This window comes from Amphimedon queenslandica, unplaced genomic scaffold (genome assembly GCF_000090795.2).
Source record: "Amphimedon queenslandica unplaced genomic scaffold, v1.1 AMPQUscaffold_13161, whole genome shotgun sequence".
Lineage (NCBI taxonomy): Eukaryota > Metazoa > Porifera > Demospongiae > Haplosclerida > Niphatidae > Amphimedon > Amphimedon queenslandica.
In genome coordinates this window covers 41,355-56,872 of record NW_003546603.1, presented here as the reverse complement: position 1 = coordinate 56,872, position 15,518 = coordinate 41,355, and the positions used below count along the sequence as shown (strand labels likewise).

At 37.9% G+C, this 15,518-nt stretch overlaps 4 protein-coding genes and 1 long non-coding RNA gene across 5 annotated transcripts in view; 3 read left to right on the top strand and 2 right to left on the bottom strand.

Moving 5' to 3' along the window:
• LOC109584831 (uncharacterized) overlaps nucleotides 1-433 on the top strand; it is a 1,031-nt gene extending 598 nt beyond the window's left edge. The window contains exon 2 of the long non-coding RNA XR_002186194.1: nucleotides 3-433. This is a non-coding gene — a long non-coding RNA (uncharacterized LOC109584831). The remainder of the gene's footprint in view (nucleotides 1-2) is intronic.
• On the bottom strand, nucleotides 290-1,742 carry LOC100633947 (protein phosphatase 1 regulatory subunit 14B-like). Its single transcript, XM_003389029.3, has 4 exons — nucleotides 1,502-1,742; nucleotides 1,175-1,249; nucleotides 597-629; nucleotides 290-496 (listed from the first exon to the last, which is right to left on the bottom strand). The coding sequence occupies exons 1-4, from the start codon at nucleotides 1,694-1,696 to the stop codon at nucleotides 443-445; spliced, it is 357 nt and encodes a 118-aa protein (XP_003389077.1). The 5' UTR covers nucleotides 1,697-1,742; the 3' UTR covers nucleotides 290-442.
• On the top strand, nucleotides 1,729-3,760 carry LOC100635075 (intraflagellar transport protein 43 homolog A-like). Its single transcript, XM_011407822.2, has 8 exons — nucleotides 1,729-1,821; nucleotides 1,870-1,922; nucleotides 1,968-2,012; nucleotides 2,059-2,093; nucleotides 2,161-2,233; nucleotides 2,279-2,354; nucleotides 2,438-2,500; nucleotides 3,520-3,760. Exons 1-8 carry the CDS (start codon nucleotides 1,804-1,806, stop codon nucleotides 3,646-3,648), a joined length of 492 nt encoding a protein of 163 aa, XP_011406124.1. The 5' UTR covers nucleotides 1,729-1,803; the 3' UTR covers nucleotides 3,649-3,760.
• A 308-nt stretch (nucleotides 3,761-4,068) lies between these two features.
• LOC100634950 (uncharacterized) lies at nucleotides 4,069-14,667 on the top strand. The gene is made up of 18 exons (XM_011407827.2): nucleotides 4,069-5,529; nucleotides 6,992-7,367; nucleotides 7,629-7,681; nucleotides 8,058-8,296; nucleotides 8,374-8,565; nucleotides 8,769-9,034; nucleotides 9,174-9,315; nucleotides 9,689-9,834; nucleotides 10,096-10,207; nucleotides 10,433-10,583; nucleotides 10,663-10,784; nucleotides 10,841-10,962; nucleotides 11,396-11,521; nucleotides 11,666-11,868; nucleotides 12,759-12,942; nucleotides 13,145-13,245; nucleotides 13,403-14,466; nucleotides 14,529-14,667. The coding sequence occupies exons 1-17, from the start codon at nucleotides 4,205-4,207 to the stop codon at nucleotides 14,460-14,462; spliced, it is 4,920 nt and encodes a 1,639-aa protein (XP_011406129.2). The 5' UTR covers nucleotides 4,069-4,204; the 3' UTR covers nucleotides 14,463-14,466; nucleotides 14,529-14,667.
• On the bottom strand, nucleotides 14,554-15,283 carry LOC100633821 (uncharacterized protein C2orf73 homolog). Its single transcript, XM_003389028.3, has 4 exons — nucleotides 15,041-15,283; nucleotides 14,917-14,987; nucleotides 14,752-14,855; nucleotides 14,554-14,701 (listed from the first exon to the last, which is right to left on the bottom strand). The coding sequence occupies exons 1-4, from the start codon at nucleotides 15,277-15,279 to the stop codon at nucleotides 14,672-14,674; spliced, it is 444 nt and encodes a 147-aa protein (XP_003389076.1). The 5' UTR covers nucleotides 15,280-15,283; the 3' UTR covers nucleotides 14,554-14,671.
• Nucleotides 15,284-15,518: the final 235 nt, after the last annotated feature.

Sequence of the window (15,518 nt, the reverse complement as noted above, 5' to 3'; positions counted from 1 at the left end):
AGGTTTGTACAGTGCTGGTGACACTCTTCCATTGGCTACCATTCCTCATAGAGTGCACGCTATGAGTACTGGTAGTCCATGGGGGAGTGCCATTGGTACTGTATAGATCTGTAGAGCTTATCATGCAATTGTGTATACATACATGAAGCCTCATACTTACTAGTAATATACACACAGAGCCTTTACATGTACTTAAATAGTAACATATACATACAGAGCCTCATACACACACGCCAATTTTTTTCTTTTTTTTTCTTTTTTCTGGGCAATGAAATAATTAACAAGGCTATTTTAAATACATGAATTCTTTTGTTAACTTTATGAAATATACACCACACACCAATTTTTTGGCGAATCAGAAATCAACTAAATTCTGAAATTAATTTTATTTCTAAAAAAATAAACATAAATAAGTTTTTGTATACAACAATAATGAGCCTCTTTAATGATATTTTCCAACAGCTGTTGCCTTTTTGAGAAGCTCTTGAATAAAATTCTAAAAAAATAATAATGAAAATGTAAAACAAAATAAGTCCAAGACAAAAATACATTACACTGCTGTTATGTATCAAGTAGTAACTATCAAATTTGCTTACCTCTGTTGGCAGTTTTGCATCTTTCAAATATTCCTAAAAATGAAATTAAAAAATAACTGTAAGGAAACTCTAATTGATTGCACATTATGATTGCATTTTAATTGAAATATCACTGCAATTAAAAAAATACTATTTTTAGTGATGCATCATTAGAAAACATTGCAAATATTTGCACATTAGTTCTTCTGTTTACAGCAAAAGATTAAACTTTCCCTATTCATCAAAATCAATTCAGTAATGAATAACACATATGAAGATAAGAATAAACAACAAGAAGCAATTGTCATAGAAAGAATAAACATAATTTAACACACATTATTATTATTTCAACACAAGCTGGAATGATGATGCTCTTTTATGAAAAGGTTGGCTCAAACAAAAAAGGTCAGCCAATTGTAAGGTAAACAAAGCATGCAAAATTGAATGCTTATACATGTATATACATGCATGTGCACATACCAGTACATGCAAGTGTATGTAACTTGATGGAAGTGTATATGAAGTGTCCTTTGTTTTGAAATTAACAAGAGTATAGTTTAGCTAGTTTCAATAATAACATGTCTCTTCTAACTACCTACCCTTAGCCTCTCCTCTCTTTTATCCGGATCAAACTGGAGGACATCATCAAGATCAAGCATAGGGTAATCATCATCCTGTAAGAGACAGAGGGGGAGAATAGCAGGGAAAGGATGACATAGAGCAAATGAGAGAAGCATGAAATGCAGAAATAAAATAGCTGGTTTTTTGGACAAAATCATGTAGTAAAGTATTCACATTTCATGTCATGTACATCTGCTGTCATTAAATAATTATCATAGTAGCAATTACAAATATCAAGGCACGCGGATTCACGTTACTACAAGCACAATATACGTATATACACACAAAAGACACAAAGAACTCACTTCGCAGTCAAATAGCACTTTCATTTGCTCGTCCATCCAGCTTTCTATCTCAAGCCTCTTCTGGACTGCCTCCCTGTCATAGCGCTGGGTAAGCTCTACCCTCCTCTTGGAGTGCTCAACTATTGCTCCACCAGGGACATCCTCAGAGAACTGGACGCGAGTAGGAGACACCATCTCTTCAGAGTTTTCAGCCATTGCAACAAATGAGCCACGCCCTTTAGAGCCACTCCTCTACAATACGTGGGTGTTGAGTTTAAGTCTGGGCATGCGCAGTAGGATTTTCTAGGCCACACCTTTTTAAAATGGAGGCATCTAGAGAGGTGAAAGAAATGTTATTCTTTTATTACTTGATTTTGTTATTTTTACAGAATGAAGGTGTGAAGATCGGAGGATGGACATACGAAGCTCCAAAGCACAAGAGGTATGTTATTAATGATTAATATTTTACTATTAACTGTTTTTGCAGCAAGAAAAATGCTCCCGATAATGATTTGACGTTTGAAATTGAAGAGTGAGGAAAAGTTATTGATTTTTATATTTTAATATTAATTAATTAGTGAGAGACTAAAGCAAGACAATGAGATTGAGGATTGTAAGTTGTACTTGAAAAATAATCCTCTTACATATTTAATTAATAATGAATGATGATAATTGGATAGTTATTGATAATATCCCTGATCTTGATGAAATGAATGAAGGAGACCTTGTCTCTCAAGTGGCTGCTCCCCCTAGGTACATACACACGTACATGTACTACATTACTGCTGTATATTCCAGTGCTGCAGTTCAACAGATCACCACTTATAAACAACTTGATAATGATCTTGCTAAACATGCAAGTCTTTTCACAATGGTGAGCATCTAGTGTGTACATCATTACCAAATGCATGTACATATATATGTATGCATCATTCATTATAATCATTTCTTTTTTAGGATGGGGAAATTGATTTAAAGGCTTTGGCACAAGTCATATCACCAGAATCAGAGATACAGGAGGTTAGAGTTCTCTGTATGATTTTAAAAATACAATTACTAAAACCATTACCATGTACATGTACCCAGATTTGAGGAACTTTAAGTTTTCCAAATTTAACTTTTGTGAGCCTAGCATAATGTACATGTACATGAATAAACTGCAATTTTGCAAGACTCGTTGCCCTTGAAATTTCCCAGCTACATGTACGTGTACATGTATATGCGGTACATGTACATGCACTAATTGATACATGATAGACTGATAGTGTACATGTCTTAAATGGCAAATGTATTTTGAGTGTTTTTGTGTGCAATTATGAGTTAATTTGTACATGTACATGTATATGTGAGGCATGTGGAGCATTTACTACCAACGTAATGGATCCTGTTCACATACATGTACATGTACATGCATTGATGTACATGTACAAATTTTTACTAATAATATTTATTATTATAATATTATTATTTATGTTGATTATACCAGTAAAAATAAACCTAGAATTGTCTTTTTTAAAAAACGAGGAGTGATCCTGGCCTTTAGGTATAATGAAATAAGCCTTTGCTTTAGTTTATCTCCTCCTCCTCCTCCTCTCTCTCTCTTGGTTTTTCCTGTTGCTCCCTCAACAATGATTAAGTATTAATTTCTTTCTCAGTAAACCCTAAGTCCCCACCTTTCCTTATCTTCCCTGGTCTTGTGGTAAGAGGAATACAATGAGACTATCAACCATAACTTGAGGTGTGCCTCCTCTCTTCCAACCACTAGTGTGCCCATTGACTTCTCGAAACCATAATATCTTCTCTGTCAAAAACAAATATTAAAATACCATGCTGTATATGTACATGTACATGGCCATGCTACCATTTAGTTTTTCAGGATACATGTACCCATTGTGCTCTGAAAGCCTCTTTAACTATAAAGTCAATATAATTATTATTACTCTGAATCTTTTACTATTATTGTTAGTTTTTAGATGTACACATTCATGCACTTGTACATGTATTTGTTTTATTGTGTGTACTGTGTACTGCAACTATAGGATGACAAGGTGTGGGAATGGGATAAACTCTTTGCCGAGGTGTCTCACGAGATTGAGAGTACCTGGAGACAGGACCAACCCCAGACGCTTGAAGGTTTGAGCAGTCCAAGTAACTCAAGTACTTTTTAGCGGACAAACCTCTCTCCCTTTTCTCCCCTCCCCCTCTCCCTCTCAACCAATCTCACTTTTAAGTTATCATCACACAGATGTACCCTTAATGTGGTACATTTGCACTATTTTATTTTTTAGCATTTTTCTTTACATGTACATGTACATGTATGTTATTCATAACTAAAGCATGAATTTATCATTAAATAATTATTTTAACTTAATATACTTTTAATAATAATATTACATTTATTGTACATTCATGTATGCTTAATGCGTACATCTAAATACATGTACGTGTACATATACAGGTGTGTTGATTTGTATATCTTACTATATCTACGTGTAATCTTGTTTTCACTCCAAAGTACAGCTGCCTAATTTTTTATCGCTTTCAGGAGCCTTGCTTCTACCATAAATAGTCATGTAGTTATACACAGCTATCTACTACATGTATTTGAAATAATATTCAAAATTTAAATGGTATTTGTACGGAAATGATTTTACTTGAATATGGTAGTTGCCGGAGTCTTGTTACCCTGGACTGTATTTGTCCAGATTGTGTCGTTGGACTAAAATGGCGTTAAGGAATGCACCACTATGCTTTAAGTGCTTCAGCAGTTGTCCTGATGCAGTGACTATAAATACTAATATATACAGTTTATTATTCTACAGTGAGAGAGAGAGGATGGTAAGAGAGCTCTGTCTCCTTTCTTTGCTCTTCTTGTCCTTGCTGCCTTCTGCTCAAAGCCTCCTCTGGTTTAATATTACCAGACCCTACGAGAGGGGGGCACTCTGTAATGACTTCACTCCAGCTGGGTATTTCATTCGTAGAAAACCCAGCAGCGATAAGTGGCTCATATTCCTGGAAGGAGGTGGTGGCTGTAACACTGTTACCAGATGTAATGAGAGATTCATAGACTCCAGAGTTAGGAAGGATTATACCAGCCTAAGCTCTGATGGTAGCTTCACTGTTGATGTGCTAAGGGCTTGGACTGACCACTCAAGTGATCCTCTCTCAGTGATGTCACCTCTAATGACGTCACTGTGGAGGTTCTCTTCAAGAAAAGGACGTAATTCAACCTCCTGGAGCATAGAAGGGAGGGACCTCCTCTCCATTGACCGTGGGTTAAACCCCAGTTTCTATGACTACAACCACGTCCTCGTCCCATACTGCAGCAGTGACGTTTGGCTAAGGTCAACTGATTTCAGTAATTATACACTCGGCTTCACTTTCGATCCACTTGCGACTGATAACCAGTTCACGTTCCGTGGTGCCATTATATACAAAAGTGTCATACATGATCTCTTTGTGTACCACGGTCTCCGTCGATCGGTTGAGGTTATACTGGCCGGTAGCAGTGCAGGCGGTATTGGAGCTATGTCACACGCACAATGGACACTGGACGAACTTGACTCAACCACTAAACTCTCATTGATTGTTGATTCCGCCTGGTTTATTGATTTTAAAAATACGATTGATGAACAATTTTCCGGAGAAATCGAGGCTGACCAAGAGAACAATACCTGCTCTAGCAAAGAAGGGGACAACCCTTCATTATGTGTATCAGCTCCTTACCTTATCACTAATCCCGATCTATTTCCTAACGTACCAATATTTGTCGTTTTCAGTCAATACGATCTATACATACTAGCTCTCTCTCTTGCCGACATTACAGTCGGTCCTGCTGGTATTATTGAGCTAATGCGTATTGTCTCAGAATATAGCGGCTCTATGGAGGCCACCAGGCAATATGCATCCCTGCATTTCGGGAATTTGAGTTATTACGTAACATCATGTTTTCATCATGTCTACTTTGCTACTAGTGAACTGTGGGGAGATGAGACTGCTATACTGGGTAATGAAGCTGTGGATGAGTCTTATAGAAACAACCGCTTTGTGTGAGTTTATTATTAATAGTAATAATTTGAATGTTATGTATAGCAGCTGTTTATTTATTATTGTTTAACTTATAGATATTGTGTGCATTATGTTCATGGTTTGGTTGTAGAGTCTGTTTTTTCAGTGACATATGATGTTAATGTGATGTTGAATTGTTGAAATGTCATTCTTGGATGTCATTATTCTGTTCCAGTACATCATCCCATGTTCTTGTTTTTACATGTTCATCGTAATGTAGTTTAGTTGTAGCCTCCATCTCTCCTCTTCTTTCTGGTATTTTGTCTTTTATTTACATTTCTTTCATTCTTCAATTCCATGGTAATTTGACTCAAAAATTTGACCATGACCATGGGCTCTTCAGTTTTGCTGAAAATGACTAGGAGAGAATTCTTCATTTTTATAATTTTTCCTGATACATATACATGTTTTTATGTTGTTTTTCAAGTTTGAGTTGATTCCGATCAATTTTGGTTTTTTTATGAATTTTTAAAGTTGCTCAAAAATTGGGCCAAAGTCCCTGTACTATAGTACAGGGTCACGAACCAAATTTTGCCAAAAATCACTTGGTGAGAATTCTCAATTTTTATAATTTTTTTTAATGCATATACATGTTTTTATGCTGAGTAGCAAATTTGAGCTGATTCCAATCAAAATTGGATTTATTACGAATTTTAAAAGTTTAAATAGCCATGTTTCTAATTGATTTGCGTGGGTGGTATAACTCATCAATAAGGCGTGTGCAGACAGGACTGTAGTATTGTTGTGAGCTAGGTATGAGCTTGATTAATAATAATTAATAATAAAAGCATGTTTGTTTGTGAATGTGCGTGTAGCAAATCCATTACATGTACATGTAATAGCATTCCGAAATTCCTTCACATAATGGCGATATGTACAGGAAATCAAGAAATATGCCAAAATCAGGGAGTGTTCAAGTCAGACTAATTCATAAGGTCAAGCCAGTTGTCCTTACATCAAAGGAAATAGCTACAAGTGTGTGCTCCATTGCAATTTGTACCCAGTTATTGCCAGTGTGTAGCGTTGGCCCTTTCATCTTTACTAATGACATGTCTTGTGTACACTGAGATCTGTTGGTAATTTGTATACTGTTCATTCCTAGAGCATTCCTTATCCTATTTAATATGAAGCTGCTACACTTAATGTATGTGTGTATGTACATGTATACATGTATATGTTTCTCTCCCTTTCCTTCTCTCTCTCCGTTGATCTGATCCATGTAATTTGTCAATATAACGAGTCATTGATTTGTTGTTAATGATGATTTGAATGTTTTGGTGGCCCGCGATTACTTGTGATGGTTGGAGCTAGTCTTGTGTGTCATTTTTTAGTAGAAAGTAACTTTGATATAATGATGATTTGAGTTCTTGTCATCTTATTTAGTTTAAAATTTATTTTGCTTTCTCTTTCTTCCCCTCCTCTCTCTCTTTCCCTCTCTTTTAGACACAAGGTAGAGAGCAACATATGGAGGACGTTTACTCTCTCTGGTACTAATACTAACACTACTTCTGTCACCATATCACAAGCCATACAAGAATGGCTTACAAAAAAGGACCACGGTCAAGTGGTCGGGTACACTGAATCATGTAATGGCCCACGTTGTAACCCTCTCTGTCCAGAGGACATAATCCTCGGCCAGCTCGGACCAGTCTGGGGTAGCAACATCCAGCTGGGTGTGTGTTTGATCGTAGTCATGGTCACAGTTCTTTCTTTATGCGTTAAACTCTCTTTCTTTGTTTGGTATAAAGTACTGCAAAGGAGGCAGAGGAAAGTCATTGAGAGTGAAGAAGTTGACCCCAACAAAGGACTGGAATCAAATGTAATTTACATAAATATGCATAGATACACACATCCATGTACATGTACATACTGTACTACATACCAAGTGTGCATACTACATGTACACACACACACACACACACACACACACACACACACACACACACACACACACACACACACACACACACACACACACACACACACACACACACACACACACACACACACTCACATACCTGTTATTATCAGCTAGTCATCTGTTTATTTCACACTTGTTGTTGCTGTTGTTTTCGTGCAGTTGCCAATATGTGAAGATAGAGATGCCATATCTGTATCCTGTCTGAACCTCAGGTATGACCTCCTTCTACTGTATAATCATGTACTGCATGAACAATAATGATATTCATTGTTGTACTTGTACATTGACCCAGCCCACATCCTTCACTGAGCATGCGACCCACAATGATATGAAGAGGTTTCTTGGGTATATAATGTCTCTGCAGTAGTTCATTACAATTGTGATGCATAATACTTTATAATAATAATAATCTTTTTAATTTTTGGAGGGACCCTGTGGTCCCAATCATGTTTTTAAGTTACAACTACATGCTGAAATAATGATGTGCACTAATATATGTCTATGTATACATGTATGTGAGAGTATTATTACATTAGTATCTAAAATATTATAATATTAGTTGCCTTTGTATTTATGCTTTATTTTAAGATATTCTGTGACTTTGAGTAAATCTGCCCTAAAGAAAAGTAGTGGTACTGATGCCCTCAACGCTCAGAGAGTCAAACGACTAATGTCAGTGTCAGCTGTAGTGAATGCCAGTTGTGTTGGAGGGGGCGGGGTAAAGGGGAGGGGTCGATACAGAGGACGGAGTGGAGCAGGTTCCGCTGATCCTGAGGCACCTGATGAACTGGAGGAAATTGAATTTGTTGGATCTGCTGAGAATAATGGTTGAGATTTTAATTTTTGAAAAAAAAATTATAAAGCTTTTTGCTTTCTCCCCCCTCTCTCTCTCTCTGTTAATCAGACATGTTGGATTCATTGCAAGAGTTTCAGAAAAGACACGAAGGGAAGCAAAAGAGAACAGGAAAGCTAAAACGGTACCTGTCAGAGAGGACAATCAAGAGCAGCAAGGGTAGCAGCAAAAAGAAGGAAATAATAAGAGGAATATCGGCTTATTTTAATCCAGGGGAGATGATAGCAGTCATGGGGCCATCAGGTAATGAACTGTACTCATACTTCCATGTATAAATTATATACATGTACTTGTACTTCCATTTATGTATTTGATAATAATACATGTACATGTACATGTACACACGTGGAGTTGAGCTCATATGCACAATCAGTGAGAAAGACGCTAAACTCTTAGCAGACATGTTTACCCTTCTTTCTCTCTCTCTCCATCCCTCCTCTTTGCAGGTTGTGGTAAAACAACGTTCATAGATCTCCTAGCCGGTCGTCAGAACCTTGGTTCTTACCATGGTAGGATAATAGTGAATGGTTGCCCGATAGAGAGAGTGAGGGATTGGTACGTCTCCCATACTGGGTATGTGCTCCAGCTGGCTAGTCCTTACTATGAGACACTCACAGTGAGAGAGAACCTGACACTTGCTGCTCAAATGAGGCTACCCAAGTCTTGCTCTATGAGCAACAAACTAATGAGAGTGGAACAGATATTAAGAGAAGTACAGAAACATTATTTTTATGAAATGAGCACATGTACATTCATATCTTGCACTTCTCCTTCTCTCTGTCCTCTCTCTCTTCTCTCCCTCTCTCTCTCTTCTCTCTCTCTTCTCCCCTCTTCTCTCTCTCTTCTCCCAGACTGGTCTCATTAGTTTAGCTAATACAGTTGTTGGTGCTAGCATTGGTCCAGGGCTGAGTGGAGGACAGAAGAGAAGACTATGTGTTGCTCTTCAGCTGCTCAATATGCCTAGCCTCATCTTCCTGGATGAGCCAACATCAGGTGAGAAGGAGAAAGAAGACTCTACATGTACTCTTTAATATTAACCATTGTCATACAGTGGCCTAATTCTTCTACTGGGCTGAGCCCCAAGAAGGTGAACTTTGGAGCAACTTAAAAAAATTTTTTTTAATCTAAATTTGATCAGAATTAGCTCAAAGTTGATACACAACATAAGAACATGTATATGTATCAGAAAAAAATTATTAAAATGGAGAATTCTCTCCTAGTCATTTTTGATGAAATTTGGCCAACGACCCTGTACTATAGTCTGATTTTGCAACAACTTTAACAATCCATTGACATGAAAGCTGCAGTTATTAATGATCTAATGTTATTTATTCGAGTCAGTGATTTTTTATTTGTACTTTTATAGGTCTTGATTCTTTATCATCACTTGAACTATTGACTCACTTGAATAACATTGCTGCATCTAATAGAACAGTAATACTGACCATCCATCAGCCTCGACTGGAGATATACCACATGTTCAGCCACATCATACTCCTCTGTCAAGGACAGGTAATAAATCCTCCTTCACATGTACAATTGTACATACTTTGCTTGTGTGTTGTTGTACACACCCATAATTATACAATTATACAATTGTTCCTTCATGCCAATATGCCCATTCATGTTTTTATATGTAAATTGCATGTAGCAAAGTCCCAAAGGTATTATAGGTCATGTTTTGTATCTAATACTAACAATAATAATGATAATGATAATAATAGTATGCATGTACATTGTATGTGTTTAATCTTATTCTGTTTGCACGAGTAGGTTGCATATCATGGCATACCTGATAATGCCTACCAGTTCTTTGTTACTGCTCACCTCAACGCCACACTCAACATAACAAGACTTAAAGAAATGGAGACAAAGAACCCAGCTGGTATATGACCTCCTCCTCCACCCTAGCTCTCCCTTTACTCACTGGCCACCTCTTCCTTCCTTTGTTTGTGTTACTTGTACTATCACTTGCCCACATCTCTTTTATGCATGTACACAAATGTACATTTATGTACACAATGAGTGATTGAATGAATGGCTGAGTAGTTCCTCCCTCCCCCTTATCCCCTTTCCCTCTCTCTCCCCCTCTCTCTCTCTTCTTCCCCAGATATGATAGTTGACATGTTAGCTAGTGAGGAGTCACGTATGGCCATATTGGATCATTATAAAAACACACAGGAGTCACAGAGGATAAAACAAGCCATCAATGAATGTGTGGCAGGAACAACTGATTCACATGGATACATGTACAAAGGATCGTAAGTACATGACACACACATGTATACAAATCAAGGAATTAAATGGAATATATGTATTCTCTCTTACATGTACATGTAGTTCTGAGAGACCCAGCCAGTTTGATCAGGTAGCTGCTCTCGAAGCCAGAGCTAAGAAGAAGTCTTCATTTGGTCACACGATATACCTACCAGTAATATTCTTCATGTATGGATTTCTATTAGGTCAGTAGTAGTCATGTGATTATCATGTGACATTCATATTACATGTATGTGTGTAGGCTCTGTGTTCCCTTCCACTGGTAATGCTACGTTCATTTTAACTGGTTTTGGTGTATTCTCTTGTGCTAGTGGCCTATTCATGTTTCCTGCTATATACAACTACCTCTACCAAGCAATGGAGGTTGGTATATACATGTACATGTACATGTACTGCATTACATGTACTTACATGTACTGCATTACATGTACTTACATGTACTGCATTACATGTACTTACATGCAGCAGATCAAAGCTAAGCAGTGTACGTTCCACTGGAAGCTAGTACTGTTATTTCATACAGTATTTAGTATAATAATTGCATGTCAGTCAGTCATTAGTATATGTACATGTACACTTGGTTGATTTATGATAATAGGGTACATGTACAGTATGTCACATATTGCTTCCTTATCTCTTATTTTATTTTTCTTAATTCTCTCTTTCACTTCTCTGTTTCCTCTCTCTCTACATTTATTTATTATTTATTTTTCTCAACTTTGCTTCCTTTCCATTACACATGTATACGTACATGTACTTTCAATTTTACCATCTTTTTCTTCTTTTCCTCCTTAAGATATTTTCTCTCGAGTATTCTGATGGCATTGGTCATACGTGGCAGCTGGTGTTTCAAACCTTCACTAGGTTTGTGAGCATATCAGCTGCTCCTGTCATCATTGGAGCCACTGCAGCTTACATCCTTGTGAGTCTTAGAGAAAGAGAAAGAGAGAGAAAGAGAGAAAGAGGGAGAGTGAGAGAGAGAGAGTCTGCTTGAGTATAATGAAAGCAATGCCTTTTAAAAGTAATGTCTTAACTCTCCTCCATTTCATTTCTCTTCTCTTTACAGATAATTCCTCACACTCAGTACAATATCATTGTCTTTTATCAAATTATAATCTTCAACCTTGTACTCAATCAGACCTGGATAGCTCTCCTCATCTGCATCATTACGGCTCTCCCTCAATATGCCCACAGGGTTTCTCCCGTCCTATCAGCCATCGCCGGGTTCGCTGGAGGGTTTTTCATTCCTCCCAGTCAGATGCCTAGATGGTAAGAACTACATGTACATGTACATGTTCAATGACATTACACTTGTTTGTGTGTGTGCATGTATGGTGAGGAATGACTATTAGCTTATAATTACTGATACATATATGCATGTACATGTACATACGTGTACTTAAGTACTACATAGCATAGTAAAATGTACATGTACATGTACATACATTTCAGCACAATGTACACATAAGGATTATACTTAGACCACATGTACATTAATGTAGTTAATTAGCATGTGCTGTATGAACATGGACACCTGGAGCTTCTCTCAAGTCAACACAAAATATCAATTACTAGCCAAGCCACCCATCAATGCTGCAGTATACCTCATGTTGACATTGGTACATGTACATGTACATATGTGAGTTGTCTTTTGGTTAGAGGGTAGCCCTTCACTTCTATGTCCTCCTGTGGCATGATCTTATGCAGGGTGTATGTATATGAGTAGTGAACACCTTCCTTTACAGCCACATTATGTATACTAACTGTATCACGCCATGTCACAGGCCTGCATATCTATGCCACTCGTATAGACTTAGTTGACAATATGTCACTGGCCTCCTCTCTTGGTTCACATTATGTCACTCTCATGCACTCATCCCCTCATTATTAATCCCAAGGTGTATGGCCCATTAGATCAACACAGACACAATCCTGTGTATTTAATTACCTTTATTATTCATTCACTCATTCCTGCCACACATGCACAGCCACACACATGTACACACACACACAAACCATAGATATTAGAGACTACGTAACCGTAGTCTATAAAATAGCCAAGAATAAATAGCCAAGTATATATAGTCTCTAATATCTATGCACACACACACACACACAATCATTATCATATTACATATTCTCCTTTATCATCATTACAGGTATTCTTGGCTATTTTATATCAATCCCAACTTTTATGGTTTTTCTGCTCTGATGCGTGTCATTCTCCCCAGCCTTTCCTTAGACTGTAGCTATGAGTCTTCACTTGAGTGTTATCCTACAACTGGGGAATACCTCCTCACCTACTTCAGTATGGATCAAGTCAATCCAATGCTACACGTGCTAGTGAGTCGCAATATTGCTAATATTAGCGTTTCACTGTGTAAATGAGTGTTTTTCAATTACACTGTACTCTTATAATATATTTTTTAATTTTGTGAATGCATGTACCATGCGTATGTACATGTACATGTACATATATGTAATGCGTACATTATGTGCATGTGAGTCTGTATGTATTGGTGTACATTAATTCCTATTGTTGTAGTTGCTGTTATTGATGAGTGCTATACTTCTCATTCTCTCTTGGGCTGCTCTATTCCTTCGTCATGCTAACACTAGCAGTTTTGTTAAGAGGATAAGGAACAGGTAAGAGAGGGAGAGGGAAGTGAATAATTTCTGATGTATTCAATGTTATTATTAATCTTTTTAAAGTGTAATAAGAATAATAATAATAATAAGTGAAGTCATTCTGGCATGACATATAAGATAGTGGCGTTAATTCTCAAAAACATTTTCTGTCTAGGAAAAACAAATCTTTTGTTTGTGTGTCTTCAAACGAGGCTCGGATCAAAGGAGATGAGGAGACTCAGGCAGAAACCAAACCGGACGATGAACAAGAAACTGAAGTACCCACTAACGACCCAAAACAAGCTGGTCCAAAAGTATTCGATCGTACAACATCCTCCAGTTCAATGCTACAAGAAGGCCAAGCTCATGAAGTGTGGGCTCCCGGGCGAAGGAAATCAGTAAATCGTGCTTCGTTCATCGGTCATAACAGTCTAGAGATGCGTAGAAAGTCCCTCCTCCAACGTGTCAATAGCATTTGCGTAGGACCTCCAGGAGAAGAGGGAAGGCTTGATAGGAAGCAAGGGAAGTCTCGAGTACCTAATAAAGAAACTCTTGAGTTACGGAGAATGCAATGGTCGCTTATCGAAGAGAAAGATGATGAAGGCAGTCAAATGAGTTCCGTCTCTTCGTCTGTGAGTAGCAGCTTTTTGGCTAAGACCCCGTCCATCATCGAAGAGGAGGAGGAGGACTCTGGCCCTGAGTCTGTCTTTCTTTCTACTAGCGACTCCTTTCGTCCCCCTCCTCTCCTCTCTAAGACCAGCAGTGTCTCGTATACAATGTACTCTATACAAGAGGAGGACCCTGACAGCGAAAGTAAGACCGTCATTAGTAACACTATCGCTGAAGAGGAAGAAGAAGAAGAAGAGCAACAAACAGAAGAGGAAGGAGAGAATGATCAAATGGAGAAAGGAGATGAGGGAGGGGATCAAGAAAAAGAGGGAGAGGAGCAAACAGCAGAGGAGACAGCGGAAAGAAAGGAGATAGTAGAAGAGGATAAGAAGTCCGAGTGTACAGCCCCTCAAGTACACGTACCAAAAGAGGATGAGAGTGAATCCATTACTTATGTCCCTCAGTCTCTTTCAAAGCGGCCCTTACAGATGTTGGTCATTCCAGCTGCTTCAAAGCGAAGAAGCGACAAATTTGTAACTAAACTTGACAATTCTCTGAGTCCTTTGGGGAGTCCTTCCAAGGCCCCTTTGGAATCAGACTTGCAAGCTTTAGAGACTGAGATATAAATTGGTAATAATGATCACACTATGCCTTTCATCATTGACCTCTATCTCTCTCTCTCTCTTTAATAGAATATGAATATTAAGGCACTAGGTCTGTGAGTCAACGTCTATAGTAGACTGTAGTAGTTATAGTAAACAAACAAACAAGTTATTTATTATTTATTTATTTATTCATTTATTTTATTAGTAGTTTGAATGAGATGATGTATAGGCTATTGTTCGCATATGAAGCTCCCGTGAAGCTATAAAGATAATGATTAGATTTGATCCTTATACTCTTAATTTAACTAACCTTTCCTCTAACAGGCTCGTTGGGGTCCTTGCGACAGTTGTATTGATGCTTGAAAGAGATATGCTCTTTGAGATTCTTCCTGTTGCTAGTCCCTTCTTTTGGGTCTGCAGACAGAGAGTAATGAGAGAACATTAAAGTGCGTGAGAGGCAGGATTTGATGCCAACCTGACAGTAGTTCCTGTACTATTGTCTTTGGTGCTTTATGGAATTTTGGTTTAATCGCTGGTGCTGAGATACTGTATTATGCATTCAAGGCGTCTTAATTAATGTATTTTATTTGTTGTCTCACCTTGTGTCTTTGCTATCCTTTCTTTCTGTATCTTTGCTTTTTTCTACATGTGGCCATTGCATGCATTCTGGTGCACTTGCATCGCAATCGAGAGAATAGTTAATGTTGCATATTGGTGCATTTATGAAGCGAGGGTTTTGTCTGAGGAACCTGGCATGGATTCCTCTCACGTTTTGTCTCCTGGGTCCCTCCATCCTGCTTTGTGACTCTGTCTGCCAAGTGTGTTTTCTGTGGCCCATGGCAACGCGAACTCGTACGTTCGGCGCTGTGTATTATTCGACCAATTAGATTACTCCATAATTAGGCTTGCGGGAATTTCGAACATTCAAAGGTACACCGGAGACGCAACAATCATATTCATCTTCCCAAAGCATGTCAAAGATATTGGAAAACCGCAAAGTATCCACTTAAAGAAACATTCCTCCTTGAAGCCGCTCAAATAACTACTTTTGTGCTGCCCCGAAAACGCCCGAGAGCT